This window comes from Pseudophryne corroboree, chromosome 1 (assembly GCF_028390025.1).
Source record: "Pseudophryne corroboree isolate aPseCor3 chromosome 1, aPseCor3.hap2, whole genome shotgun sequence".
Classification (NCBI taxonomy): domain Eukaryota; kingdom Metazoa; phylum Chordata; class Amphibia; order Anura; family Myobatrachidae; genus Pseudophryne; species Pseudophryne corroboree.
In genome coordinates this window covers 661,960,353-661,986,371 of record NC_086444.1, presented here as the reverse complement: position 1 = coordinate 661,986,371, position 26,019 = coordinate 661,960,353, and the positions used below count along the sequence as shown (strand labels likewise).

The 26,019-nt window shown below is 48.3% G+C and overlaps 1 protein-coding gene across 4 annotated transcripts in view; it reads right to left on the bottom strand.

Moving 5' to 3' along the window:
* Positions 1-379: 379 nt before the first annotated feature.
* Positions 380-26,019, bottom strand: part of SMC2 (structural maintenance of chromosomes 2) — a 213,019-nt gene continuing 187,379 nt past the window's right edge. For all 4 annotated transcript variants that reach the window (XM_063914672.1, XM_063914675.1, XM_063914673.1 and 1 more), the window contains exon 25: positions 380-1,064. In XM_063914672.1, coding sequence (XP_063770742.1) covers positions 873-1,064 — 192 coding nt within the window. In that variant the 3' untranslated portion in view covers positions 380-872. The remainder of the gene's footprint in view (positions 1,065-26,019) is intronic.

Below are 26,019 nucleotides of genomic sequence, written 5' to 3'. Positions count from 1 at the left end.
AATTATTATTATTATTATTGTACTTACCTCCAGGACCTGACGGGATCCCGCTGACTGCCGGTATTTTTACTGCAATCTGTTCAGCAAATTCCTGTATGTTCATGAATATGCAGGTATCAAACTGACAAAGCCAACATGTGGCCAAAGCGTGTAGCATAGAAGCACAGTGTAGTGATGGGAGTATCTTGTAGAATGATTGATGCAGGAAGATTGGCGTGTCAAAGTGTGCATGAAGCAATGTTTATACAGCCAATGTGTGCTGGCTAACAGTGACAATACAGTATCTGTATATACCGTACATGTAAATAAATGCATCTGGAAGTATTTAGAAACCTAACACATTGTTGCATAATTCCAGACAATACAGATATGGCAAAAGTGACTTTTTATTAGAAATATTTTATTCATACAAAGTTACATACTGAAAAGCTGAAATGTTTTGGTAACTCAAAGTTTAGAAAGGGTGGTCTTCAGGTTGCTGGCGGCCGGGCTCCCGGCGACCACCATAACGGCGCCGGAATCCCGACAGCTTCTCTCCCTCTTGGGGGTCGGTAAGCCGGTGGTCAGGATTCCGGCGCCGCTATGCTGGTCGCTGGGACCCCGACCGCCGGCAAACCATACTACACCCCGTTTAGAAGATCACACGGATTATATATCGTCAGAGTTTAAAAGTGGATAAAAACAAACCAGGAGCTCTTCATTTAACTGAACTCATTTGGCTGTGTGTTAAAAAGCAGTTCATGTTGGAATACATTTTGACATTCACAATTATTTGACCTTATAACATGAAAATATGTACAATGAGGAAATATAGAAAGTCACAATGTATGAAAGACAAAGAAAAACTGTACAGTAAAGCCTACACCTATCCTTCATGCATCTACTTGCATGCGGCTCCTTTTTTCCTTAGACTTGCTCTTGTCTGCTCTCTGCTGCGTTGCAGAACCACCACCATTCTGATTCTGTGTAAACCGCGCAACTGTAGACACACCATCCACAAACTTTGTCTTGAAAAGGACATTGGCATTATTAAACATTCCATCTTTCAGAGACACAACAATGAACTGCAAGAGAAGGGGGCACAATTTACAATTGAATCACACAATGTGGCATTTCTTATAGTATCCACAGTATGTACTATAAAGACATCTTCACATTGAGTCCACATGCCCCTCAGACCTAACCACATCACCCTTAAACCTCTCTACATGCCTAGAATGCTCCGACATGCCCATTATACCAATCACTTTTGTACTTACAGCTAGTTTTATGAGTTGGTGCCCTTCTTACTGGCCACAGAGGAAGGAGAGCACACTGTAATCCCTCCTCCTCCCGCTCTCATTAACCTTCCTGTATCACACTGAGGAGGTCAAGTGACATGGAAGATGGCTGCTCTGGCTCAGTCTCATAATCTGCTGTAGAACACAGCAGAGGATAAGCAAGACTAGGAGCGGCTGGCTGGAAGCAGCAACGAGGCCTGTTGTCCTCCATTGCTGTCAAGGAACACAGACTGAATCAGGACACTGCGGAGACTCCTCCTTTCCATATAAACCCACCCATCCCTTCTGAACCATTGTTCCTTAATTTATTATTAGCCCAACATGGTAACAATAAGAAGCAGCACATCAGGAAGAAGACATAATTAAGATGGCTGGTCGGTGTCCGCACTTAAAAAAATAAATAAAAAAAAATGGATTCAGTATCAGGCACAAAAATCCTCATTTCTACTTCAGTGGTTGAGGATACCGATGCTGCAATGTTCTAAAGCCATGCTAAAAGGAAGGGAAGGAATGATGCATGGATATCAACAGGAACCAGTTTTGAACCTTTATTTTATTCAGGAGGCTGAGCCAGGATTTCTTTGGGCTGAGAGATACAATTTACACATAAAGGCCCTACTTAATTACTGCACAAACACTATGAGGCGTTTTGCTGGTTTCCTTCCTTTCAGCAGACTCCAAGTACAAAAAAAAATATGGTTACTTATCCAAAAGCTTTCCAAGGAAGCACCACTAAAGAGGGGCTTACCTAGGAAGGGTGCTTTCCGGCTGTTGTAGGGTGATTACAGGCTCCATGTTGTAGAAATCCTCCATTAAAATATAGGCACAACCTGGACATGACAACATATAGGTGCCAGTGATATAGGAGAGCCAAATTACCAGCTCTGCATTTGCTACTTGGAAATAGTAACTCTGTAGCATCTGCATGGAGTCACCCCTGCACCTGCTAAAAATTTATTTGAATCACATCGCTATAAGAAGCACAAGCAGATAATCTGCAGCATGCCTATTTCTCTTTCATCCACTAGGGGACACTGGAGTCCTATACAGTAGGGGTGTGAAGCTTGCAACCGAAGGTGTGGCACAATCTAAAATTAGCATTGTGTGCACAGCCGGTTCCTCCCCCTTCACATCCCTCCTCCCTCAGTTTAGAAAATTGTGCCTAGGAGGTACAAGCACAGGGAGCTCCTGCTCCTTGAAGTTTTCTTTAATTATTTATTTTTTTGTTTTTTTTTAGTCATTCATAACTGACCCAATCCCTCCTAACTAAAGGGAGGGTGCAGGTTTTAAGAGACTAATCTTTAAGAAGAGCCCAATCTCACCTAGCAAAGGAGGGAGCAGGCAGAACCTAAGTGGACATAGCCAAATCCTTCCTAACAAAAGGAAGGTGCAGGCATTGCTGAAAAGAGACTAAAATCCCAATAAAGGGATCTGCTTCTCTCTTACTGAAACAAAAATCCGGAGCACAGTGAGTACTGGTTGTATTTCAGGGCCCTTAGTCAGATGTATCAGGTGCAGCATCCCCCGCTCGCTCCCCTATGAAAGTTAATTGATGTTCAAACATCAGAGGCATTCCCCTCCCGCCCCAGCACTGAAGGGGAGATAGGAGAAGGAGATTCAGATTACAGCGCTGTCATACAGAGCGCTCACATGGTATGTCCGCCGGCCGCTGAAGGTCAAGGGGAGACTGCGGGCTGTATCTCAGCCGCTGCCCGCCCGCTGATGTGCAGCTGCCCGCTCGGCACTTTCCCCCGCCTTGCTAAAACATACACAGGGGCGCCGTCTTGCCGCCCGCTCGGATGGTCCCGCCGGCCGCTGAAGCGCGCCTGCCCGGCACTACAGCTTCCTTGAGGCACAGCCGCTCTTCCCATCAGCGGCACAGAGAGCGGAGGGCTGAGGAAAGACGGGGGCACAGTACAGGGCCAATGCTCTTGAAAGAGATATAGCAGGGTGAGCGGCGGCTATGGGAAATCTATGAAGGGGTTATTAATGAAGTGCATACATTTTTTTAGTGGCGGCCATTTTTACATACAGTAAAGGCGCCAAGTGCCTTTTCAGCAAAAGACAGCCACCAATAGTGACAACATTTCCCTCAGCCAGTGACAGGACGGAGGGAGGGTTTTTTTTATACCTAGGTTAAGACATAGGAAAGATGTAGTAATTCCTCCCTCTGCTGGTAGTTTTTATTTTAGGTCTCTGCTGAAAAGGATTTGTTTCACATGGTTTAAATAAAGCATCTTTATGCTTAATAATTTTCAAGGGACTTCTAATACAAAGATCCTGGGAAATTATAGGGAACGTCTGGATATCAACCCCGACCTCAGAACTGAATCACAGTTTTAGTATGTGAGGGTTGCAACGAGGCTATTTAGTGTAATTAATTTTTATTTATTTTTTCTCAGAATCCAGCCATATAAATCCAGTATACAACTGTTCCCGTCATCTACGGTATTCCGCAACATATAATTTTACCATACTATTTATATTTTCAACGGACTTCTATTATAAAGATCCTAACGAAAAGGAAGCAAGCGGATACAAACTCTACCAGCGGAGCAGAGTTACGGTTTGTGGTGTGGAGGTTGCAGGTCGGCTGGTGTTTCTCTTTATTTTTTTTTTTATTTATATAAATATATTTTTGTCCTGTTCTAGTTTCTATATAAGAATGGAACAGTAATTCCAGCCGGATCCGATAACTTTGCTTCCGTCATCTCTCATAGCCTTTCTCTTCCTAGTTAAAGGGTGAAAGCGCCACGAGATATCCTGGTAGGGGGTTTTCCATGACAGGTTTCATGCAAAGACCTCCAACGGGAGAGAGGCCTGTTATGTTTGTACGTAAGGTATCAACAAAAGCACACAGTCCCGGGGTGTGCGATTCCTACTTAGTCAGGGACGCTCCACCCGGGAGCAGGGCTCCGGCTAGAACAAAGGATAACCTTGCAGATTGAATCTCCGATGGGAGACCGGAATTCCACACGCAACAATCAGTGCTGCGGGATTCTCAAAGACGATAGATGACTTGCTCATCAGGTTTTAAAAAATAAAATAAAAAAATTAAAATAAACGCCTCTCGCACAAGCGGTAACAAGGTGCAAGGCGGTTAAAAGGGCCTCTTCCTCTCGTGCCGGAAACCAGAAGGAAGCGGGTCTTCTCATTGTTACAATGGGTGAGTTGATTGAATCTAACCTAGACGCCGAATTTCCAAAAGAGGACACGGCAATCACAACAATCTTGTTCGATTTCCAAAAGCGCGTTCAGCAGCGTTTACCAATTCCTAAACCCCTTCAGTCTAAAATGGAGACGGTTTTGGAACCAACCTGACTAACATTTTCAATTTCCAAAAAGGGCTTCCAGTAACTTATCCCCTTCCGAAGAATATAATGGATAAGTGGGAGTTTCCACCGCTTGTGGGTGTTTTCCTAGGAAGGTTGTCAAAAAAGACAATCTTACAGTTACCTCATATAACGACCTTAAGAGGTTGACGCAGCTTTAGCGTCAATTTTTGTGGCATCAGCGACCTACGGTCGTCTGCGCGTGAGTTAACAAGGCCATGGGAGCATGGTCTGGACGCATAGTACAGGCTATTTAGAGGGAAAATGGCTTGGAAGAAGTTACACAATTGGTTTAACACATTCAAGATTCAGCTTCACACTTGTGTCAAGCCTCTAGGGATATTCACACCAAGGTGAGGTAGAATACCCCCCTTTGAGGATGAGATGGTTTTCGGTCCAGTGTTGGACATGTGGATTTCGCAAGCTACGGCGTCCACTTGTCTGCCTACTCCTTATATAAGAACCATTACACAGGTTAGGAGAGGTTATTCGAGACCAGCGGATAATTCTTTTAGAGCTCAGTCCTTGCGAGCCGAGAATTTTTTTTTTTGATGCACAAGTACGTGGGGGCAGAGGTAGAGGCCGCTCACAGGCAACCAGAAAGCGGAATGAATCTGCTGACAAAAGATGACATGACGGTCTCACGGCTCACCTGGGATTCCCCTTGGTGGGCGAAAGTCTGAAGTTGCCTCGGTGCCCTCAGAAAGTACAAGAACTACTGCCGGCAATGGGAAAATTGATACGTTCAGAGGTCATTCTCCCGGTTGCCGCCTCTCAGTGAGGAAGGGCTCTCTACTCCAATCCTTTTGTCAATGCCAAGTCAGACACAGTCCGGCCGATACTCAATTTAAAAGTTTTAAACCGGTTTCTAAGTGTCTACAAATTCAAGCTGAAATCAATACAGTCGATCATTGCAAGTTTAGAACATACAGATCTGCATATCCCAATCTGGGCCCCTCACCAGGCATACTTAAGGTTTGCACTGCTGAGGGATCGCTACCGATTCAGGGTCTTGCCGTTCAGTCTGTCACTGACCCCAAGACTGTTAACAGAAGATCATGGCATTCATGGTGACAGACTCGGGACTGTTGAAGTCACGATTGGTCCTTATCTAGGCGACATACTAATCAATGCATCATATCGAATCCAGTTGATCAGGGATGTTCAGACATCCCATCCATCCTCTTTCAACATGGGGAGATTGTAAATTTCTAGAGATCCAACCTCTGGCCAACTCAACGGATTCAACTCCTCGGTCTCCTCTTGGACAGGGTACTTCTGAGAGGATTCCTACCAAAGTACACGGTCCAGGACCTACAGAGATTAGTGGCTGAGGTACTGAGGTCCGGGATGATTTTCTACACCGCTGTGTGAAATTTTTCTGGAAGTTGGTGGCAAGCTTCATTCCCGTCCATTACAGATGAACCTCATTGCTCAAGGAGCAAGGTCACACTAGCGTCTAAGTAGAAGACTCCGACTTCCACCACGCTTATGCATTGCCTTACTTTATTTGTCATTGCACAGGAATCTCGCAACAGGCTAGAGATTCGACATTTGGGATTGGTGGTTCCTGCCAGCAGACGCCAGCCTCAAAGGTTGGGGCGCCGTCTTACAATAGCATTAGTTTCGGAGCAGTTGGATGCTACTGGAGAATACCTCTTTCTTGGCCAAAGGGGCCAGGTCATGGGTCAACACATAAGGATGCGGTCGAACACCGTCACGACGACGGCATACGTAAACAGTCAAGGGGGAAAAGGGAACGGAATGGCGTTAAAGGAAGCCACAAAGCATGTATCCGGGACAAAGGGTCCAACAGCTGAAGGAGTGGACACATTAACACTTTCTTGGTGTTACAGGAAGGTTTACATTTTTCCACCTTTCCAACTCATTCTCAGGGTTCTGAAAAGGGTTGAAAAGAGAGCGAGTGTCTGTGATTCTAATCGCACCAGATTGGCCCGCTGCATGGGTTAATAACGGAAGATCCATGAAGGTTATCTCAGATAGGGGCCCTGCTATCTCAGGGACCGTTACAACATCCAGAAACAGGCTGCTTTTAACGGCGCGGTTATTGAAACCCGGATCCTATGAAACAGAGGGATACCAGGATCGACTATTTTTACGATGATTGCCGATAGGAGACCGGTCACAGACATACACTACTACAAGCCTTAGTAGAGGTAATAGGGCTGGTGTCATGAGATGGGTGGACTTCGGTGGACTTCTACTTTTCCTTTCGGCAGGTCAGGAAGTAGGACGGAGGCTGGGTTCTCTGAACGGTCAAGTTTCGGTTCCATCCATCCTATTTCGACAGCGGTTAACATCCTTGCCAGAGGTTCAAACCTTTTTACAAGGGGTTCGGGGGATCCAACCCCCTTCTTCGTCCTCTTTCTGCTTCTTGACGCTTACATTTGGTGTTTAAACAGACCTGAAATATCTATCTTGGACGGTCACGTTAATGCTGGCCTTGGCTCCGGCCAGGCGGTTTTTCTGGGTTGGGGGCTTTTAGGACAGACCTCGGTACAAAAGCAGCTTTCCTTTCTATGGTTGTCTCGGAGTTTCGAGTATCCGAACAAATTGTAGTATATTTTCCGGGTCGCGCAGATAGAGGCGTGTCCTGGGCTGTGTCCGAGTTTACCGGGTTTGCCTACAAGTTACATCGTCCTTCAGTAAGTCGGACCATTTCTTGGTTTCTTGTAATGAGCCTCAGAAGTGTTGGCCAGCATCTGAGTAGTCTGGGTCTAGAATTGCCGGTCGGCAAACTCACATTTCCTGTGGCAAACAGGTTCCGTTTCAGACGGGTGCTCATACCACCCGACCAGTGGGCGACTCCTGGGCGGCGGCCAGAGGGGTTTCCACTAAACTTTGCAAGGCGGCATTGTGGTCCTCAGCCCACAGGTTCGCAAGAATTTACAGGTTGATGCTTTTGCGTCCGGGGACTCTAAGTTCGGACGTTTAATTTTGCAGGCCACCGACAGCACTTCCTCCCTGGGGGTAAACTTTGGGAAGTCCCCTACTGTATAGGACTCCAGTGTCCCCTAGTGGATGAAAGAGAAAAGAGGATTTTGGTACTTACCGATAAATCCATTTCTCTGAATCCTCTAGAGGACACTGGACGCCCGCCTCTGTGCTGTCGGCCTGCTGGGTTCACGCTTCCTATTCAAAGGACTCTTGTGGCTCACATAGGTAATCCCTGGACTTTGACGAACAAGGTCATAGGATCAAATCACATTGTGGCTCTGTGCCTAATGTGGATTTTACACAGTTTGTACAAACAGCGTTAGTTTTTCAGTTAAGAGTTCTTGGGTGCTGTTTGATAGGTTGTACGGTTCGGTTCCTCGCCATGTGCTCAAGTATCATGTCCTATTCTCTCAGTCAAATTTTCTAAACTGAGGGACGAGGGATGTGAAGGGGGAGGAACCGGCTGTGCACACAATGCTAATTTTAGATTGTGCCACACCTCCGGTTGCAAGCTTCACACCCCTACTGTATAGGACTCCAGTGTCCCCTAGAGGATTCAGAGAAATGGATTTATCGGTAAGTACCAAAATCCTCTTATTGTGCATATGAAATGCTACATTACAGTGTTTTCTACAGTGATGTGAATAAGGCGGTTTAGTACCTGGCATTAGTAAACGCACTCCCAACTAGGTTTGACTTGAAGGGCTGTTTAACTTGACTGCAGCAACAATGTAGGAGGACACATCTGTCTATTCCAAATAGGGGTGTTACTCCTTCCTGTTGCTACTCAGCAAGGAATTAAACCCATACACCTGGAAAACCTTTCTGGCAAAAGGAGCCTACACAGAGGCAGAAATGGCAATTCTGCAGACCTGGTCTGGACCTACCACTATGGCTGAATGTGCTGTTGGCTAAGAGGAAACTGACCCCACCAAGTGCAGAATAGACTTTTCAAATCCATCACATTCCTTGTCCAGTTCATCAAACAGAACATTGAGTGTCCACATCATGAAACTCCTCTGTATAAGTAAATACAACGAACGTACAACACAACCAAGAGCGAAGCACTGTCTCCTTAGTGGGCTGAGGTACTGTAGGAATAGTACCAGCTCAAGCACCTCTTAGTAAACCAAATAGTGCTAGGCCAACAAAATGCACAATGCTAAGGACTGATAACCATGGAGGAAGGGCTGCCAGCTGAGAAACATGCCTCAGACCAGGCCTTGCCAACCTGTGGCTCTCCAGCATTCCCTGCCAGAGTTTTAGAATTCCCTAACCGTAAAACTGTGACAGGGCATGCTGGGATGTGTAGTTTCGCAACAGCTGGTTGGCCAGGCCTGCCTTAATGATTAGAAGTGTTAACTTACTAGTGTGGATGCACAAGAAGTACCTTGCTGATCCTCTAGAGCAGGCATTCCCAACCTCAGTCCTCAAGGCACACTAAAAGTACAGGTTTGTGTGATATTGGGCTTTTCCTTTTTTATTTTGAAATGCATTTGTTTATCCCTCTCATGAATTTTTAGATCTACTTCTGGCCTGCGCCTTCCCTCTGCTCTGGTAAGCACTTCACACTCCCGCATACAAGTTTTCTCCTGTCTGTGCTGTTGCACACATATATGGAATGCCCTACAACGCCTGATCAGACACTCCTACAGTCTTCAATTGTTTAAGAATTTGGTTTTCAGATAATGTTTATGCTATTCCCACCTAAGATACCCACACTAATGCATCCTCACAACTGCCCCAATCTCTGCTCTGTGCCATGCTCACTCAAGTTTCAGCTCTGCCCTCTGGACCCATTATTTTTACGGATGCACTTATTTTGTCTACCTCGTGTATTTGTTTTAGGTGTGTCTTAGTTTTTTTCCACTGTCCGGAGCTGCAAAGAACTGTGGTGCCTTACAGATATACAACAGTAACAATAATAAGGTCTATGCTCTTATACCAGTGGTTCTCAAACTGTGTGCTGTGGCATCCTGGGGTGCCTCGGGACACTTGCAGGGGTGCCTTGGATTGGTGGTACAGGACCAATTCCAATAATTTATGCTCAATATAATAGACAAAACCAGTGCTGGTGGCTGCCAGTCATAAAATAATTGGCCAAACAGAAGCAAATCTTGTCCCTCACCACACAATTGAACATAAGGATGACATATAAACACAATTTTCTTACTTTAATACTTCTTTCTAAATTTCTTAAGAAACTTTTACCCTAGGGGTGCCATGAGAAAAGTTCTGACACTCTAGGGCGCCATGTTTTATGCCATGTGTTTATATAACCATCTGGGCCATACTGTAACAAATCTGTGCCGTGTTCTCTACACTGGGTACATTCCATGGATACAAAATCGACAGGAACAGAAGGAAATAAAAACAATGTACTTCGTACAAGTTGCAGCAGTACACAAATCACCCAACATATAATCTAAAAGGTGGTAAACCCCTTTAAATGTAGTACAAAGTGTAGGGAATTTTCCATGTGTGCATAATACTGAATAGCCCAATAAATATACTTATCCTCAATGCCTGTTTTTTTTTTTTTTAAACAAACAAACAAAAAATAAGAATTTACTCACCGGTAAATCTATTTCTCGTAGTCCGTAGTGGATGCTGGGACTCCGTAAGGACCATGGGGAATAGCGGCTCCGCAGGAGACTGGGCACAACTAAAGAAAGCTGTAGGACTACCTGGTGTGCACTGGCTCCTCCCACTATGACCCTCCTCCAGACCTCAGTTAGGATACTGTGCCCGGAAGAGCTGACACAATAAGGAAGGATTTTGAATCCCGCGTAAGACTCATACCAGCCACACCAATCACACCGTATAACTCGTGATACTATACCCAGTTAACAGTATGAAATATAACTGAGCCTCTCAACAGATGGCTCAACAATAACCCTTTAGTTTGGCAATAACTATATACAAGTATTGCAGACAATCCGCACTTGGGATGGGCGCCCAGCATCCACTACGGACTACAAGAAATAGATTTACCGGTGAGTAAAATCTTATTTTCTCTGACGTCCTAAGTGGATGCTGGGACTCCGTAAGGACCATGGGGATTATACCAAAGCTCCCAAACGGGCGGGAGAGTGCGGATGACTCTGCAGCACCGAATGAGCAAACTCTAGGTCCTCCTCAGCCAGGGTATCAAACTTGTAGACTCTTGCAAAAGTGTTTGAACCCGACCAAGTAACAGCTCGGCAAAATTGTAAAGCCAAGACCCCTCGGGCAGCCGCCCAAGAAGAGCCCACTTTCCTTGTGGAATGGGCTTTTACAGATTTAGGGTGCAGCAGTCCTGCCGCAGAATGTGCAAGTTGAATCGTGCTACAGATCCAGCGAGCAATAGTCTGCTTAGAAGCAGGAGCACCCAGCTTGTTGGGTGCATACAGGATAAATAGCGAGTCAGTTTTCCTGACTCCAGCCGTCCTGGAAACATATTTTTCAGGGCCCTGACTACGTCCAGTAACTTGGAATCCTCCAAGTCCCAAGTAGCCGCAGGCACAATAGGTTGGTTCACATGAAAAACTGATACCACCTTAGGAAGAAATTGGGAACGAGTCCTCAATTCCGCCCTATCCATATAAAAAAATTAGATAAGGGCTTTTGCATGATAAAGCCGCTAATTCTGATACACGCCTGGCCGACGCCAAGGCCAACAGCATGACCACTTTCCACGTGAGGTATTTTAGCTCCACGGATTTAAGTGGCTCAACCCAATGCGACTTCAGGAAATCCAACACCACGTTGAGATCCCACGGTGCCACTGGAGGCACAAACGGGGGCTGACTATGCAGCACTCCCTTAACAAAAGTCTGAACTTCAGGCAGAGAAGTCAGTTCTATTTTGGAAGAAAATCGATAGAGCCGAAATCTGGACCTTAATGGAACCCAATTTTAGGCCCATAGTCACCCCTGACTGTAGGAAGTGCAGAAATCGACCTAGCTGAAATTCCTCCGTTGGGGCCTTCCTGGCCTCACAGCACGCAACATATTTCCGCCATATGCGGTGATAATGGTTTGCGTTCACTTTTTTCCTAGCTTTAATTAGCGTAGGGATAACTTCCTCCGGAATGCCTTTTTCCTTCAGGATCCGGCGTTCAACCGCCATGCCGTCAAACGCAGCCGCGGTACGTCTTGGAACAGACAGGCCCCCTGCTGCAACAGGTCCTGTCTGAGCGGCAGAGGCCATGGGTCCTCTGAGATCATTTCTTGGAGTTCTGGGTACCAAGCTCTTCTTGGCCAATCCGGAACAATGAGTATAGTTCTTACTCCTCTCCTCCTTATTATTCTCATTACCCTGGGTATGAGAGGCAGAGAAGGGAACACATACACCGACTGGTACACCCACGGTGTTACCAGAGCGTCCACAGCTATCGCCTGAGGGTCCCTTGACCTGGCGCAATATCTTTTTAGCTTTTTGTTGAGGCGGGACGCCATCATGTCCACCTGTGGCCTTTCCCAACGGTGTACAATCATTTGGAAGACTTCTGGATGAAGTCCCCACTCTCCCGGGTGGAGGTCGTGTCTGCTGAGAAAGTCTGCTTCCCAGTTGTCCACTCCGGGAATGAACACTGCTGACAGTGCTAACACGTGATTTTCCGCCCATCGGAGAATCCTTGTGGCTTCTGCCATCGCCATCCTGCTTCTTGTGCCGCCCTGTCGGTTTACATGAGCGACCGCCGTGATGTTGTCTGACTGGATCAGCACCGGCCGGTGTTGAAGCAGGGTCTAGCCTGACTTAGGGCATTGTAAATGGCCCTTAGTTCCAGAATATTTTTGTGTAGGGAAGTCTCCTGACTTGTCCATAGTCCTTAGAAGTTTCTTCCCTGTGTGACTGCCCCCCAGCCTCGAAGGCTGGCATCCGTGGTCACCAGGACCCAGTCCTGTATGCCGAATCTGCGGCCCTCTAGAAGATGAGCACTCTGCAGCCACCACAACAGCGACACCCTGGCCCTTGGAGACAGGGTTATCCGCCGATGCATCTGAAGATGCGACCCGGACCACTTGTCCAACAGATCCCACTGGAAGATCCTTGCATGGGACCTGGCGAATGGAATTTCTTCGTAAGAAGCTACCATCTTTCCCAGGGCTCGCGTGCATTGATGCACCTACACCTGTATTTGTATTAGGAGGTCTCTGTCTAGAGACGACAACTCCTTGGACTTCTCCTCCGGGAGAAACTCTTTTTTCTTGTTCTGTGTCCAGAACCATACCCAGGAACAGTAGACGCGTCGTAGGAACCAGCTGCGACTTTGGAATATTCAGAATCCAGCCGTGCTGTTGTAGCACTTCCCGAGATAGTGCTACTCCGACGAACAACTGCTCCCTGGACCTCGCCTTTATAAGGAGATCGTCCAAGTACGGGATAATTATTTCGGCCATTACCTTGGTAAATACCCTCGGTGCCGGGGACAGACCAACGGCAACGTCTGGAATTGGTAATGACAATCCTGTACCACAATTTTGAGGTACTCCTGGTGAGGAGGGTAAATAGGGACATGCAGGTAAGCATCCTTGATGTCCAGTGATACCATGAAATTCTCCAGGCTTGCAATAATCGCCCTGAGCGATTCCATTTTGAACTTGAACCTTCGTATATAAGTGTTCAAGGATTTCAAATTTAGAATGGGTCTCACCGAACCGTCTGGTTTCGGTACCACAAACATTTTGGAACAGTAACCCCGGCCTTGTTGAAGGAGGGGTACCTTGATTTCACCTGCTGGAAGTACAGCTTGTGAATTGCCGCCAGTACTACCTCCCTTTCTCCGAGGGCAGCAGGCAAGGCTGATGTGAGGTAACGGCGAGGGGGAGTCGCCTCGAACTCCAGCTTGTATCCCTGTGATACTACTTGCAGAACCTAGGGATCCACCTGTGGGCAAGCCCACTGGTCCCTGAAGTTCCCGAGACGCGCCCCCACCGCACCTGTCTCCACCTGTGGAGCCCCAGCGTCATGCGGTGGACTCAGAGGAAGCGGGGGAAGATTTTTGATCCTGGGAACTGGCTGTCTGGTGCAGCTTTTTCCTTCTTCCCTTGTCTCTGTGCAGAAAGGAAGCGCCTTTGACCCGCTTGCTTTTCTGAAGCCGAAATGACTTTACCTGAAAATACGGTGCTTTCTTAGGCTGTGAGGAAACCTGAGGTAAAAAAAATTTCTTCCCAGCTGTTGCTGTGGATACGAGGTCCCAGAGACCATCCCCAAACAATTCCTCACCCTTATAAGGCAGAATCTCCATGTGCCTTTTAAAGTCAGCATCACCTGTCCACTGCCGGGTCTCTAATACCCTCCTGGCAGAATGGACATTGCATTAATTCTGGATGCCAGCCGGCAAATATCCCTCTGTGCATCCCTCATATATAAGACGACGTCTTTAAAATGCTTTATGTTAGCAAAATATTATCCCTGTCTAGGGTATTAATATTATCTGACAGGGTATCAGACCACGCTGCAGCAGCACTATTCATGCTGAGGCAATTGCAGGTCTCAGTATAGTACCTGAGTGTGTATATACAGACTTCAGGATAGCCTCCTGCTTTTTATCAGCAGGCTCCTTCAAAGTGGCCGTATCCTAAGACGGCAGTGCCACCTTTTTTGACAAACGTGTGAACGCCTTATCCACCCTAGGGGATATCTCCCAACGTGACCTATCCTCTGGCGGGAAAGGGTACGCCAGCAGTAACTTTTTAGAAATTACCAGTTTCTTATCGGGGGAACCCACGCTTCTTTACACACTTCATTCACTCATCTGATGGGGGAACAAAACACTGGCTGCTTTTTCTCCCCAAACATAAAACCTCTTTTATGTGGTACTTGGGTTCATGTCAGAAATGTGTAACACATTTTTCATTGCCGAGATCATGCAACGGATGTTCCTAGTGGATTGTGTATATGTCTCAACCTCGTCGACACTGGAGTCAGACTGCGTGTCGACATCGGTGTCTGCCATCTGAGGTAACGGGCGTTTTTTGAGCCCCTGATGGCCTTTGAGACGCCTGGGCAGGCGCGGGCTGAGAAGCCGGCTGTCCCACAGCTGTTACGTCATCCAGCCTTTTATGTAAGGAGTTGACATTGTCGGTTAATACCTTCCACCTATCCATCCACTCTGGTGTCGGCCCCACAGGGGGCGACATCCCATTTATCGGCCTCTGCTCCGCCTCCATGTAACCTTCCTCATCCAACATGTCGACACAGCCGTACCGACACACCGCACACACACAGGGAATGCTCTGACTGAGGACAGGACCCCACAAAGTCCTTTGGGGAGACAGAGAGAGAGTATGCCAGCACACACCAGAGCGCTATATAATGCAGGGATTAACACTATAACTGAGTGATTTTTCCCCCAATAGCTGCTTGTATACACATTTTGACCCTAAATTTAGTGCCCCCCCCTCTCTTTTTAACCCTTTGAGCCTGAAAACTACAGGGAAGAGCCTGGGGAGCTGTCTTCCAGCTGCACTGTGAAGAAAAAATGGCGCCAGTGTGCCCCTTTTTCGGCTGACTTTTCTCCCGCTTTTTTCATGGATTCTGGCAGGGGTAATTTATCACATATATAGCCCTGGGACTATATATTGTGATGATTTGCCAGCCAAGGTGTTTATATTGCTGCTCAGGCCCCCCCCCCCCCCAGCACCCATCAGTGACCAGAGTGTGAGGTTTGCATGAGGAGCAATGGCGCACAGCTGCAGTGCTGTGCGCTACCTTGTTGAAGACCGAGGTCTTCTGCCGCCGATTTTCCGGACCACTTCTTGCTTCTGGCTCTGTAAGGGGGACGGCGGCGCGGCTCCGGGACCGAACGATCGAGGTCGGGTCCTGTGTTCGATCCCTCTGGAGCTAATGGTGTCCAGTAGCCTAAGAAGCCCAAACTATCTCCAGTCAGGTAGGTTCGCTTCTTCTCCCCTTAGTCCCTCGCTGCAGTGAGTCTGTTGCCAGCAGATCTCACTGTAAAATAAAAAACCTAAAATATACTTTCTTTCTTGGAGCTCAGGAGAGCCCCTAGTGTGCATCCAGCTCAGCCGGGCACAAGATTCTAACTGAGGTCTGGAGGAGGGTCATAGTGGGAGGAGCCAGTGCACACCAGGTAGTCCTAAAGCTTTCTTTAGTTGTGCCCAGTCTCCTGCGGAGCCGCTATTCCCCATGGTCCTTACGGAGTCCCAGCATCCACTTAGGACGTCAGAGAAATAAGAATTTACTCACCGGTAATTCTATTTCTCGTAGTACGTAGTGGATGCTGGGTACTCCGTAAGGACCATGGGGAATAGACGGGCTCCGCAGGAGACTAGGCACTCTTAAAAGAAAGATTAGGTACTATATCTGGTGTGCACTGGCTCCTCCCTCTATGCCCCTCCTCCAGACCTCAGTTAGGGAAACTGTGCCCGGAAGAGCTGACATTACTAGGAAAGGATTTGGAATCCAGGGTAAGACTCATACCAGCCACACCAATCACACCGTACAACTTGTGATAACTATACCCAGTTAACAGTATGAACAACTGAGCCTCATTAAACAGATGGCTCATAACAATAACCCTATAGTTAAGCAATAACTATATACATGTATTGCAGAAAGTCCGCACTTGGGACGGGCTCCCAGCATCCACTACGGACTACGAGAAATAGAATTACCGGTGAGTAAATTCTTATTTTCTCTGACGTCCTAGTGGATGCTGGGTACTCCGTAAGGACCATGGGGATTATACCAAAGCTCCCAAACGGGCGGGAAAGTGCGGATGACTCTGCAGCACCGAATGAGCAAACTCAAGGTCCTCCTCAGCCAGGGTATCAAACTTGTAGAATTTTGCAAAAGTGTTTGATCCCGACCAAGTAGCAGCTCGGCAAAGTTGTAAAGCCGAGACCCCTCGGACAGCCGCCCAAGAAGAGCCCACCTTCCTCGTGGAATGGGCTTTTACAGATTTAGGATGCGGCAGTCCAGCCGCAGAATGTGCAAGTTGAATCGTGCTACAGATCCAGCGAGCAATAGTCTGCAATAGAAGCAGGAGCACCCAGCTTGTTGGGTGCATGCAGGATAAACAGCGAGTCAGTTTTCCTGACTCTAGCCGTCCTGGAAACATAGATTTTCAGGGCCTGGACTACGTCCAGCAACTTGGAATCCTCCAAGTCCCGAGTAGCCGCAGGCACCACAATAGGTTGGTTCAAATGAAACGCTGATACCACCTTAGGGAGAAATTGGGGACGAGTCCTCAATTCTGCCCTGTCCATATGGAAAATCAGAAATGGGCTTTTACAGGACAAAGCCGCCAATTCTGACACACGCCTAGCTGAGGCCAAGGCCAACAGCATGACTACCTTCCACGTGAGATACTTCAACTCCACGGTCTGAAGTGGCTCAAACCAATGTGATTTTAGGAAATCCAACAACGTTGAGATCCCAAGGTGCCACTGGAGGCACAAAAGGGGGCTGAATAGGCAGCACTCCCTTAACAAACGTCAGGCAGTGACGCCAGTTCTTTTTTAAAGAAAATAGACAGAGCCGAAATCTGGACTTTAATGGATCCCAATTTTAGGCCAATAGTTACTCCTGACTGTAGGAAGTGCTGAAATCGACCCAGCTGAAATTCCTCTGTTGGGGCCTTCCTGGCCTCACACCAAGCAACATATTTTCGCCATATGCGGTGATAATGTTTTGCGGTCACATCTTTCCTAGCTATAATCAGCGTAGGAATGACTTAATCTGGAATCTAGGATCCGGCGTTCAACCGCCATGCCGTCAAACGCAGCCGCGGTAAGTCTTGGAACAGACAGGGTCCCTGCTGTAGCAGGTCCTGTCGGAGCGGCAGAGGCCAAGGGTCCTCTGAGATAATTTCTTGTAGTTCCGGGTACTAAATTCTTCTTGGCCAATCCGGAACGATGAGTATACCTTTGGTATGAGAGGAAGAGGAGGGAACACATAAACCGACTGGTACACCCACGGTGTCACTAGAGCGTCCACAGCTATCGCCTGAGGGTCCCTTGACCTGGCGCAATATCTTTTTAGCTTTTTGTTGAGGCGGGACGCCATCATGTCCACCTGTGGCCTTTTCCAACGATTTACAATCAGCTTGAAGACTTCTGGATGAAGTCCCCACTCTCCCGGGTGGAGGTCGTGCCTGCTGAGGAAGTCTGCTTCCCAGTTGTCCACTCCCGGAATGAACACTGCTGGCAGTGCTAGCACGTGATTCTCCGCCCATCGAAGAATCCTTGTGGCTTCTGCCATCGCCATCCTGCTTCTTGTGCCGCCCTGTTGGTTTACATGGGCGACCGCCGTGATGTTTTCTGACTGAATCAGCACCGGCTTTTTTTGAAGCAGGGTTACTGCTTGACTCAGGGCATTGTAAATGGCCCTTAGTTCCAGAATATTTATGTGTAGGGAAGTCTCCTGACTCGACCACTGTCCTTGGAAGTTTCTTCCCTGAGTGACTGCCCCCCAACCTCGGAGGCTTGCATCCGTGGTCACCAGGACCCAGTCCTGAATGCCGAATCTGCGGCTCTCGAGAAGATGAGCACTCTGCAGCCACCACAGCAGAGACACCCTGGCCCTCGGGGACAGGGTGATCAACCGATGCATCTGAAGATGCGAACCGGACCACTTGTCTAACAGATCCCACTGAAAGATCCTTGCATGGAACCTGCCGAAGGGAATTGCTTCGTAAGAAGCTACCATCTTTCCCAGGACTCGCGTGCAGTGATGCACCGACACCTGGTTTGGTTTCAGGAGGTCCCTGACCAGAGATGACAATTCCTGGGCCTTCTCCTCCGGGAGAAACACCTTCTTCTGTTCTGTGTCCAGAAACATGCCCAAGAACAGCAGACGCGTCGTAGGAATCAGCTGCGACTTTGGGATATTCAGAATCCAGCCGTGCTGTTGTAGCACTTCCCGAGATAGTGCTACTCCGACTAACAACTGCTCCTTGGACCTCGCCTTTATAAGGAGATCGTCCAAGTATGGGATAATTATAACTCCCTTCTTTCAAAGGAGTATCATCATTTCGGCCATTACCTTGGTAAATACCCTCGGTGCCGTGGACAGACCAAACTGCAACGTCCGGAATTGGTAATGACAGTCCTGTACCACAAACCTGAGGTACTCCTAGTGAGGGGGGTAAATGGGGACATGTAGGTAAGCATCCTTGATGTCCAGTGACACCATAAAATCCCCCTCTTCCAGGCTTGCAATAACCGCCCTGAGCGATTCCATTTTGAACTTGAACTTCCTTATATAAGTGTTCAAGGATTTCAAATTTAGAATGGGTCTCACCGAACCGTCTGGTTTCGGTACCACAAACATTGTGGAATAGTAACCCCGTCCCTGTTGAAGGAGGGGAACTTTGATTATCACCTGCTGAAGGTACAGCTTGTGAATTGCCGCCAGTACTACCTCCCTTTCCTTGGGAACAGCTGGCAAGGCTGATTTGAGGTAACGGCGAGGGGGAGACGCCTCGAACTCCAGCTTGTATCCCTGAGATACCACTTGTAGAACCCAGAGATCCACCTGTGAGCGAACCCACTGGTCGCTGAAGTTCCGGAGACGCGCCCCCACCGCACCTGGCTCCACCTGTGGAGCCCCAGGGTCATGCGGTGGACTTAGTGGAAGCAGGGGAGGATTTTTGTTCCTGGGAACCGGCTGTCTGGTGCAGCTTTTTCCCTCTACCCCTGCCTCTGGGCAGAAAGGACGCGCCTCTGACCCGCTTGCCTTTCTGAGGCCGAAAGGACTGTACTTGATAATACGGTGCTTTCTTAGGCTGTGAGGGAACCTGAGGTAAAAAAGCCGACTTCCCAGCTGTTGCTGTGGATACGAGGTCCGAGAGACCGTCCCCAAACAATTCCTCACCCTTATAAGGCAAAACCTCCATGTGCCTTTTAGAATCAGCATCACCTGTCCATTGCAGAGTCCATAATACTCTCCTGGCAGAAATGGACATTGCATTAATTCTAGATGCCAGCCGGCAAATGTCCCTCTGTGCATCCCTCATATATAAGACGACGTCTTTAATATGCTCTATGGTTAGCAAAATAGTATCCCTGTCAAGGGAATCAATGTTATCTGACAGGGAATCAGACTAAGCAGCTGCAGCACTACACATCCATGCCGAAGCAATTGCAGGTCTCAGTATAGTACCTGAGTGTGTATATACAGACTTCAGGATAGCCTCCTGCTTTCTATCTGCAGGCTCCTTTAAGGCGGCCGTATCCTGAGACGGCAGTGCCACCTTTTTTAATAAGCGTGTGAGCGCCTTGTCCACCCTAGGGGATGTTTCCCAACGTAGCCTGTCCGTTGGCGGGAAAGGGTACGCCATCAGTAACCTCTTAGAAATCACTAATTTCTTATCTGGGGAACACCACGCTTCTTCACACAATTCATTTAACTCATCAGATGGGGGGAAAGTCACTGGCTGCTTTTTCTCCCCAAACATAATACCCTTTTTAGTGGTAATCGGGTTAATGTCAGAAATGTGCAACACTTTTTTCATTGCCGTAATCATGCATCGGATGGCCCTTGTGGACTGTACATTTGTCTCATCCTCGTCTACACTGGAGTCAGACTCCGTGTCGACATCTGTGTCTGCCATCTGAGGTAGCGGGCGTTTTTGAGCCCCTGATGGCCTCTGAGATGCCTGGGCAGGCGCGGGCTGAGATGCCGGCTGTCCCAAAGCTGCGTCATCGAACCTTTTATGCAGGGGGCGACATCACACTTATCGGCACCTGCTCCGCTCCACGTAAGCGTCCTCCTCAAACATGTCGACACAGCCGTACCGACACACCGCACACACACACAGGGAATGCTCTGACTGAGGACAGGACCCCACAAAGTCCTTTGGGGAGACAGAGAGGGAGTATGTCAGCACACACCAGAGCGCTATATAACAGAGGGATTTACACTAACAGAAAGTGAATTTTCCCCCAATAGCTGCTTATATCACCTTTTGCGCCTAAATTTATGTGCCCCACCTCTCTTTTTTACCCTTCTCGTAGTGTATACTGCAGGGGAGAGCCTGGGGAGCGTCCTTCCAGCGGAGCTGTGAAGAGAAAATGGCGCTGGCTGTGCTGAGGAAGATAGCCCCGTCCCTTCAGCGGCGGGCTTCTCCCGCTTTTTTAATAATATTTATGGCGGGGGATTAGGCACATATACAGTTTATAACTGTATTATGTGCATTTTGCCAAAAAGGTGTACATATTGCAGCCCAGGGCGCCCCCCCCCCCCCAGCACCCACCAGTGACCGCAGCGTGTGGTGTGCTGTGGGAGCAATGGCGCACAGCTGCAGTGCTGTGCGCTACCTTATTGAAGACCGGAGTCTTCAGCCGCCGATTTTCTCCTGGTTCTTCCGTCTTCTGGCTCTGCAAGGGGGACGGCGGCGCGGCTCCGGGAACGGACGATCGAGGTCGGGCCCTGTGTTCGATCCCTCTGGAGCTAATGGTGTCCAGTAGCCTTAGAAGCACAAGCTAGCTGCAAGCAGGTAGGTTTGCTTCTCTCCCCTCAGTCCCTCGTAGCAGTGAGTCTGTTGCCAGCAGATCTCACTGAAAATAAAAAACCTAACAAATACTTTCTTTTCTAGTAAGCTCAGGAGAGCCCACTAGGTGCATCCAGCTCTGGCCGGGCACAGATTCTAACTGAGGTCTGGAGGAGGGGCATAGAGGGAGGAGCCAGTGCACACCAGATAGTACCTAATCTTTCTTTTAAGAGTGCCCAGTCTCCTGCGGAGCCCGTCTATTCCCCATGGTCCTTACGGAGTACCCAGCATCCACTAGGACGTCAGAGAAACTACCAAATTTCCCAAACATCCGGACGCACAAGTGGCGTTAGTTAGCGTGGTCTATTCCTACTAAAGAAGAATGCAGATATACGTCAACTAAGCAAACTATGACGTATATGCTTTAATAAGAATTTACTTACCGATAATTCTATTTCTCATAGTCCGTAGTGGATGCTGGGGACTCCGAAAGGACCATGGGGAATAGCGGCTCCGCAGGAGACTGGGCACAAAGTAAAAGCTTTAGGACTAGCTGGTGCGCACTGGCTCCTCCCCCTTTGACCCTCCTCCAAGCCTCAGTTAGGATACTGTGCCCGGACGAGCGTACACAATAAGGAAGGATTTTGAATCCCGGGTAAGACTCATACCAGCCACACCAATCACACCGTACAACTTGTGATTTGAACCCAGTTAACAGCATGATAACAGAGGAGCCTCTGAAAAGATGGCTCACAACAATAATAACCCGATTTTTGTAACAATAACTATGTACAAGTATTGCAGACAATCCGCACTTGGGATGGGCGCCCAGCATCCACTACGGACTATGAGAAATAGAATTATCGGTAAGTAAATTCTTATTTTCTCTAACGTCCTAGTGGATGCTGGGGACTCCGAAAGGACCATGGGGATTATACCAAAGCTCCCAAATGGGCGGGAGAGTGCGGATGACTCTGCAGCACCGAATGAGAGAACTCCAGGTCCTCCTCAGCCAGGGTATCAAATTTGTAGAATTTTGCAAACGTATTTGCCCCTGACCAAGTAGCTGCTCGGCAAAGTTGTAAAGCCGAGACCCCTCGGGCAGCCGCCCAAGATGAGCCCACTTTCCGTGTGGAATGGGCCTTTACAGATTTTGGCTGTGGCAGGCCTGCCACAGAATGTGCAAGCTGAATTGTACTACAAATCCAACGAGCAATCGTCTGCTTAGAAGCAGGGGCACCCAGCTTGTTGGGTGCATACAGGATAAACAGCGAGTCAGATTTTCTGACTCCAGCCGTCCTGGAAACATATTTTCAGGGCCCTGACTACGTCCAGCAACTTGGAATCCTCCAAGTCCCTAGTAGCCGCAGGCACCACAATAGGCTGGTTTAAGTGAAATGCTGAAACCACCTTAGGGAGAAATTGAGGACGAGTCCTCAATTCTGCCCTGTCCGTATGAAAAATCAGGTAAGGGCTTTTATAGGATAAAGCCGCCAATTCTGAGACACGCCTGGCTGAAGCCAGGGCTAACAGCATTACCACTTTCCATGTGAGAAATTTTAAGTCCACAGTGGTGAGTGGTTCAAACCAATGTGATTTTAGGAATCCCAAAACTACATTGAGATCCCAAGGTGCCACTGGAGGCACAAAAGGAGGCTGTATATGCAGTACCCCCTTGACAAACGTCTGAACTTCAGGAACTGAAGCTAGTTCTTTTTGGAAGAATATTGACAGGGCCGAAATTTGAACCTTAATGGAACCTAATTTGAGGCCCATAGACAGTCCTGTTTGCAGGAAATGCAGGAATCGACCCAGTTGAAATTCCTCTGTAGGGGCCTTCCTGGCCTCACACCACGCAACATATTTACGCCAAATACGGTGATAATGTTGCACAGTTACATCCTTCCTGGCTTTGATCAGGGTAGGGATAACTTCATCCGGAATGCCTTTTTCCTTCAGGATCCGGCGTTCAACCGCCATGCCGTCAAACGCAGCCGCGGTAAGTCTTGGAACAGACAGGGTCCCTGCTGGAGCAGGTCCTTTCTTAGAGGTAGAGGCCACGGGTCTTCCGTGAGCATCTCTTGAATTTCCGGGTACCAAGTCCTCCTTGGCCAATCCGGAGCCACGAGTATAGTCTTTACACCTCTCCTTCTTATGATTCTCAGTACCTTGGGTATGAGAGGCAGAGGAGGGAACACATATACTGACTGGTACACCCACGGTGTTACCAGAGCGTCCACAGCTATTGCCTGAGGGTCCCTTGACCTGGCGCAATATCTGTCCAGTTTTTTGTTGAGGCGGGACGCCATCATGTCCACCTTTGGTTTTTCCCAACGGTTCACAATCATGTGGAAGATTTCTGGGTGAAGTCCCCACTCCCCCGGGTGAAGATCGTGTCTGCTGAGGAAGTCTGCTTCCCAGTTGTCCACTCCCGGAATGAACACTGCTGACAGTGCTATCACATGATTTTCCGCCCAGCGAAGAATCCTTGCAACTTCCGTCATTGCCCTCCTGCTTCTTGTGCCGCCCTGTCTGTTTACGTGGGCGACTGCCGTGATGTTGTCCGACTGGATCAACACCGGCTGACCCTGAAGCAGAGGCCTTGCCTGACTTAGGGCATTGTAAATGGCCCTTAGTTCCAGGATATTTATGTGAAGTGACGTTTCCATGCTTGACCACAAGCCCTGGAAATTTTTTCCCTGTGTGACTGCTCCCCAGCCTCTCAGGCTGGCATCCGTGGTCACCAGGACCCAATCCTGAATGCCGAATCTGTGGCCCTCTAGGAGATGAGCACTCTGTAACCACCACAGGAGAGACACCCTTGTCCTTGGAGATAGGGTTATCCGCTGATGCATCTGAAGATGCGATCCGGACCACTTGTCCAGCAGATCCCACTGAAAAGTTCTTGCGTGGAATCTTCCGAATGGAATCGCTTCGTAAGAAGCCACCATCTTTCCCAGGACCCTTGTGCATTGATGCACTGACACTTGTCCTGGTTTTAGGAGGTTCCTGACTAGCTCGGATAACTCCCTGGCCTTCTCCTCCGGGAGAAACACCTTTTTCTGGACTGTGTCCAGAATCATCCCTAGGAACAGTAGACGTGTTGTTGGAATCAGCTGCGATTTTGGAATATTTAGAATCCACCCGTGCTGACGTAGCACTACCTGAGATAGTGCTACTCCGACCTCTAACTGTTCCCTGGACCTTGCCCTTATCAGGAGATCGTCCAAGTAAGGGATAATTAGGACGCCTTTTCTTCGAAGAAGAATCATCATTTCGGCCATTACCTTGGTAAAGACCCGGGGTGCCGTGGACAATCCAAACGGCAGCGTCTGAAACTGATAATGACAGTTTTGTACCACAAACCTGAGGTACCCTTGGTGAGAAGGGTAGATTGGGACATGGAGATAAGCATCTTTGATGTCCAGAGATACCATATAGTCCCCTTCTTCCAGGTTCGCTATCACTGCTCTGAGTGACTCCATCTTGAATTTGAACCTTTTTATGTAAGTGTTCAAAGATTTTAGATTTAAAATTGGTCTCACCGAGCCGTCCGGCTTCGGTACCACAAACAGCGTGGAATAATACCCCTTTCCCTGTTGTAGGAGGGGTACCTTGATTATCACCTGCTGGGAATACAGCTTGTGAATAGCTTCCAATACTGCCTCCCTGTCGGAGGGAGACGTTGGTAGAGCAGACTTCAGGAACCGGCGAGGGGGAGACGTCTCGAATTCCAATTTGTACCCCTGTGATACTACCTGCAGGATCCAGGGGTCCACTTGCGAGTGAGCCCACTGCGCGTTGAAATTTTTGAGACGGGCCCCCACCGTGCCTGAGTCCGCTTGTAAAGCCCCAGCGTCATGCTGAAGACTTGGCAGAAGCGGGGGAGGGCTTCTGCTCCTGGGAAGAGGCTGCCTGGTGCAGTCTTTTTCCCCTTCCTCTGCCCCGGGGCAGAAATGAGTGGCCTTTTGCCCGCTTGCCCTTATGGGGACGAAAGGACTGAGTTTGAAAAGACGGTGTCTTTTTCTGCTGAGAGGTGACCTGGGGTAAAAAGGTGGATTTTCCAGCCGTTGCCGTGGCCACCAGGTCCGATAGACCGACCCCAAATAACTCCTCCCCTTTATACGGCAATACTTCCATATGTCGTTTGGAATCCGCATCACCTGACCACTGTCGCGTCCATAACCCTCTTCTGGCAGAAATGGACATCGCACTTACTCTTGATGCCAGGGTGCAAATATCCCTCTGTGCATCTCGCATATATAGTATAGTAATGCATCCTTTAAATGCTCTATAGTTAATAATATACTGTCCCTATCCAGGGTATCAATATTTTCAGTCAGGGAATCCGACCAAGCCACTCCAGCGCTGCACATCCAGGCTGAGGCGATTGCTGGTCGCAGTATAACACCAGTATGTGTGTATATACCTTTTAGGATATTTTCCAGCCTTCTATCAGCTGGTTCCTTGAGGGCGGCCGTATCGGGAGACGGTAACGCCACTTGTTTTGATAAGCGTGTGAGCGCCTTATCTACCCTAGGGGGTGTTTCCCAACGCGCCCTAACCTCTGGCGGGAAAGGGTATAGTGCCAATAATTTATTAGAAATCAGCAGTTTTTTATCGGGGGAAACCCACGCTTTATCACACACCTCATTCAATTCATCTGATTCAGGAAAAACTACGGGTAGTTTTTTCACACCCCACATAATACCCTTTTTTGTGGTACTTGTAGTGTCAGAAATGTTCAACGCCTCCTTCATTGCCGTGATCATGTAACGTGTGGCCCTACTGGACATTACGTTTGTCTCCTCACCGTCGACACTGGAGTCAGTATCCGTGTCTGGGTCTGTGTCGACCATCTGAGGTAACGGGCGCTTTAGAGCCCCTGACGGTGTTTGAGACGCCTGGACAGGCACTAACTGATTCGCCGGCTGTCTCATGTCGTCAACAGTTTTTTGCAAAGTGCTGACATTGTCACGTAATTCCTTAAATACGACCATCCAGTCAG